Source organism: Triticum dicoccoides, chromosome 7B (assembly GCF_002162155.2).
Source record: "Triticum dicoccoides isolate Atlit2015 ecotype Zavitan chromosome 7B, WEW_v2.0, whole genome shotgun sequence".
In the NCBI taxonomy this organism is placed as follows: domain Eukaryota; kingdom Viridiplantae; phylum Streptophyta; class Magnoliopsida; order Poales; family Poaceae; genus Triticum; species Triticum dicoccoides.
In genome coordinates, this window is record NC_041393.1 from 378,508,229 (window position 1) to 378,512,505 (window position 4,277).

At 50.8% G+C, this 4,277-nt stretch overlaps 1 protein-coding gene across 1 annotated transcript in view; it reads left to right on the plus strand.

The window, feature by feature from the left end:
• Positions 1-4,277, plus strand: part of LOC119337584 (protein PAF1 homolog) — an 18,384-nt gene that overhangs the window by 959 nt on the left and 13,148 nt on the right. Inside the window, exons 2-3 of the mRNA XM_037609746.1 lie at positions 1-466; positions 1,095-1,163. The exon at positions 1-466 is cut by the window's left edge and continues 41 nt beyond it. Of these exons, the coding sequence (XP_037465643.1) occupies positions 1-466; positions 1,095-1,163 (535 nt within the window). The remainder of the gene's footprint in view (positions 467-1,094; positions 1,164-4,277) is intronic.

A 4,277-nucleotide genomic window follows, 5' to 3' on the forward strand; every position in this document is an offset into this window, starting at 1 on the left:
TGTATTACCAGCCCCCACCGCCGCCGTATGGCGGGAACAACAATCAAGCGCCCCCTCCACCACCGCCAATGTCTCCTCCCCCTTCGGCACCGCCACCACCTCCTGCCCAGCCACCCCCACGGGTGGCTCTGCCGCCACCAAAGGAGCAGCAGGCCAAGGCGGCACTGCCTAGAGTGGAGACGGAGGAGGAGCGGCGAGCAAGGAAGAAGCGCGAGTATGAGAAGCAGAAGGCTGAGGACAGGAAGCAGCAGCAGATGATGCGCCAGTCGCAGGCCACCATTCTGCAGAAGACACAGCAGGTGCGCGCTGCGCAACAGCAGCAGCAGCCACAGCCTCAGAGCCGGCACCTCCAGCCATCAGGCGGTACTCGGGTGGCGACAACTGTGTCTCGCCCAGCCTCCGCAGCAAACACTGAGAGGTTCGAGAATCGACTCAAGAAGCCGACAACGTTCCTCTGCAAGCACAAGTGAGTATAGGAAAATTTGGACTTTTGGTCTATACAAGTGCTAGTTGGAGGAAATTGGAGCCCTTCCAGTGTAAAATGTGTGCTTGAGTAAATTAGATTATCATGCACTTGGGTATTTTGGCTGGCAATCTGAGCAGTTGCCAAATGCTGTAGTGCTGATTCAGGACAAGCGACAAACGACCTGTTTGAATTTTTGTGCAACTGCAACGTCACTGGTGAAGTCAGTGGCGTTAGGATCAAAGATCGACCTTTCCTTTCTCTAGCTTTTTGGAATATGTTCTTTGTTAATACATAAACTATATCTTACTAATGATTCTTATGTTTTTGACATATATGCTGTTTTTGTATGTGCTTGGAGAAATGATCACATCTGTGTGATTCTAGAGTAGCATCAAAGGATTCACGAGCTATGATTTCCTGCACTACCTATTTCTTGTTATGAAACTATAAAGATGAACCCTTTTGTGCAGTAGGCAGGCACACGGGTAGGCAAAATGGTTCTCAAAGCATAACTCCATTAATTGGCAGTTTCCTTTTGAAAGTGTGTCTGCATGATTTTTTTGTCTGTGTCTTTCAGAACTAAACTACTGTATGACCCTGTTTTTTCCTTCTTCTCTTGTTAATGCAGGTTTAGGAATGAACTGCCAGACCCAAGTGCTCAATTGAAATGGCTGCCTCTGAATAAGGACAAGGACCGGTAGTTTTCTACTCGTATTTTGATCAGATTGCTCTGTTCTGTTGTTACTTATGTTTGGTGCAGTGAAAGCCATTTCAGTGTTGCTTATCTAGTTTTACTATATACATTACATCGTTCGTTTCAAATTTGTGATTTTTCCATTCACCTGCTATTATTTAGGCGTTAAATGAATTTCTAGCTTATTATTGTATAATGATCATTCTCTTTATCGAGACAATCTGTTTGAGCATATGGCAGATCTAAGCTTGTATTTATACCTGCTGTCAGTCCCATGACAAGCATTTACTTTTAGAAACAGTCCCAAATTTTCAGCCATTTGGTCATATTCAAGCATAAGTCCAAGAGACCCAACATATCTTGTGCAACAATAGAAGGGGTATCCTTGATTGACATCCTTAGTCAAGATATGATATCCTAGTATGATCTCATTCTCACGCAAGGAGAGCAACCGGCCGCCACCCTTTCCTCGACCCCCTCCCTCCCGATCCGACCTAGGGCTTCGAGCCGCCGCCGTCCTCTTCTCGCCGCTGCCGAAGCTCCGCGTGGCAAAGCCCAGGCGGGGGGTGATGGCGGCGGCAGGGCCTTCCTCCGCCGCGACTCTGGGATGCAATTGCGGTGGAGATCCGTGCAGGTGTCCTGGATGTGTGCGTCGTCCGGCGTTGGCGGCGCAGCGGTGAGGGCCCATCCGCCGTCGATAGCTCACCCATACGGGGCGGCGGTCCCGGGCGGTGCTGCGGCTCCGGTCATACGGTTTCCCGGTGGTAGACGTCACCCATGGGCATGCTGGATGACGGAGGAGGTCGATGTGGTGATCCAGCCAGGGATGGGCGCGAATTTGTCAACGAAAGCTTGGTTCGGCCTCGGCCAGAACCGGCGACGGCGGCGCCCGTGGGTGTCTTACCTCGTTGGAGGCATTGTGGGGCAATTTGCGTTCCTTGTGTGCCCCGGGGGAAACCCCAAATTCGGGCTTTCTGGATCGGATGATGGCGAGGTTCCTGTGTTGTCACCCCAATGGGGGCATCATCTTTGGGGTTGTACACCGGCTGGAGGGATAAGTGTTTGGCTTGGTGGCTTGGCGCAGGTCTCCGCTCCGTATGCTTCTCGTGCGATGAGCAAGGTGGAGCGGCGTGCCATCTACAGTATTGACGACGGCAAGTCTTGGTGGCAAGGTGCAGCGAGGTCTCGGCGCTGGATACCGTTCGATGGACGCGTGCAGGAGGCAGACGCTGTTTGGCGTTGTGGTGGCGTCGACGGCAGAAGGGTCTGGCAAGATCAGTGCATTGATTGCTCCTGAAGATGAGACTACGGAAGAAGGCGGCGACGGATTCTATAGTGTGTGCATGCAGTGCATGCTGAGGGTCTGCTAGAGACCGGTTGGTGCTCCCGACTAGCCGGCGGGTGGCTTGGTGAGGCCCCCGGATTTCTTGGTGTGCGTGGCGCACGGTCAGGGCACGTCATCAATCTTGTAGGTAGGGAGACAGTTTTCGTCAGGAAAGTGGCTTTGAGTTGATCAATGTATTTATTTTGTAAGACCTTGTTGAATGATGCAATAAAGATGACTGTATGCATCGCTCGTAGAGGCCGGGGTTAATCCTCCTTTTCGAAAGAAGAAAAATGTCAGTTGAATTTGTAGGAAGGAGATCTATTTGTACATGTGCTGCTACATGCTTCGTGGGGATGAAGAAATAAAATATACCAAGCTCCTTGGCCTATCTCCCCTTTGGCCTGCCTCTATGGCGTCGTTGCCCTGCCCGTGTCCAGGATCAACTAGCCACAACCCACCATGTAACCTCCATGGCAGAAATGCATTTTTTTACCATGTTGCTTTGTTAGCCTGATCCAATTATTTGTTGTACTTATGTTATGACCGGCATATTAGGGGTTTAGGCCAGTGGGTTGTGGCCCAAGTTATCTTATCATTATTAGGGGCTTAGCCCAATTATCTTATCGTTATTAGGATCGTTTGCTTAGGAGTCAAGTAAACCTCTCTATATAAGGAGAGGAGATGTATCAATCTAATCAAGCAAGAAGAAGCAATCATATTTGCTCGGCTTCCCGAAGGGAGCCGGGAGACCTAACCCTAGCCGCCTCTTGCGCCGCCGCCGCCTCTTCGACATCGCGCCACGGCGCCCCGCCGCCGACAGCCGCGATCGCATCTCCGTCAACCCTCCACCTTTCCGTACAACCTACGCCCTAGACCAGGTAGGATCCTAGCTCCTACCAATTTGGTATCAGGTAGCTCGGTTCCGATCATGTCTGCACCACCACCCAACCCGCCGCTGCCCGTCACCACCGCGCCTCTGGAATCCACCGCCGGCGCATCCACCGGCCAGACACCGCCGCCCTCCACCGCGCCGCCCGTCGCCATCTACTCGCCGGCGGAGATGACCGGGGTCCTCAACGACCTCGTCATCGCCGTCTAGGGCATACGCCTCTACCTGGCCGGGCCCTATGGGCAGTCGCCGCCCTTGCAGCCGGCCGCCGCGATCGGGCCAACCGCCCTGCCCTGGTACGTGGCCACCACGGCGCCGATCGAGCCTCTACACCACCACTGGCCCGGTCAGCCGTGTGAGCCCGGGTAATCAAGCTACAGTAACCCTGCGCTAATGATGCCACGTCACCTCGGTTACTGTTGGTAAACTCGTGTTAGTTCGAAACCGATTCAAATTCAATTTTAAAATCAAGCAAACAATGAAAGTTTTCAAATATTAAAACTAAAATGTTCGGAGTGAACCAAATATTGCATATGTAATTATGGAGGAGAAACCATACCTTTATAGAATATTTCAATACTATAAGATGAATAAAACAGTAGCAAAAACTATTATTTAAATACTTTAAATATTAAATAATTATGAAACTATTTTAGATTGGGTAGCAAGTTAGTGTGGTAGTGGCACATTTGGTAACGTCAAAATAGGTGCCATTTTGGTATTTTTCTAAAACAAAATTAAAAGGAAACTAAAAGAAAACGGAAAAGAAAAAAAATAAATAAAAGGTAAAAACAAAACAAAAGAAAGGAAACCCCCGCGGCTCCCCATGGGCCTTGGCCCATCCCACCCATCCGGCCGACCCTACCGAAACGGCCCACCCGACCCTCCTGCTTAGCCCCCT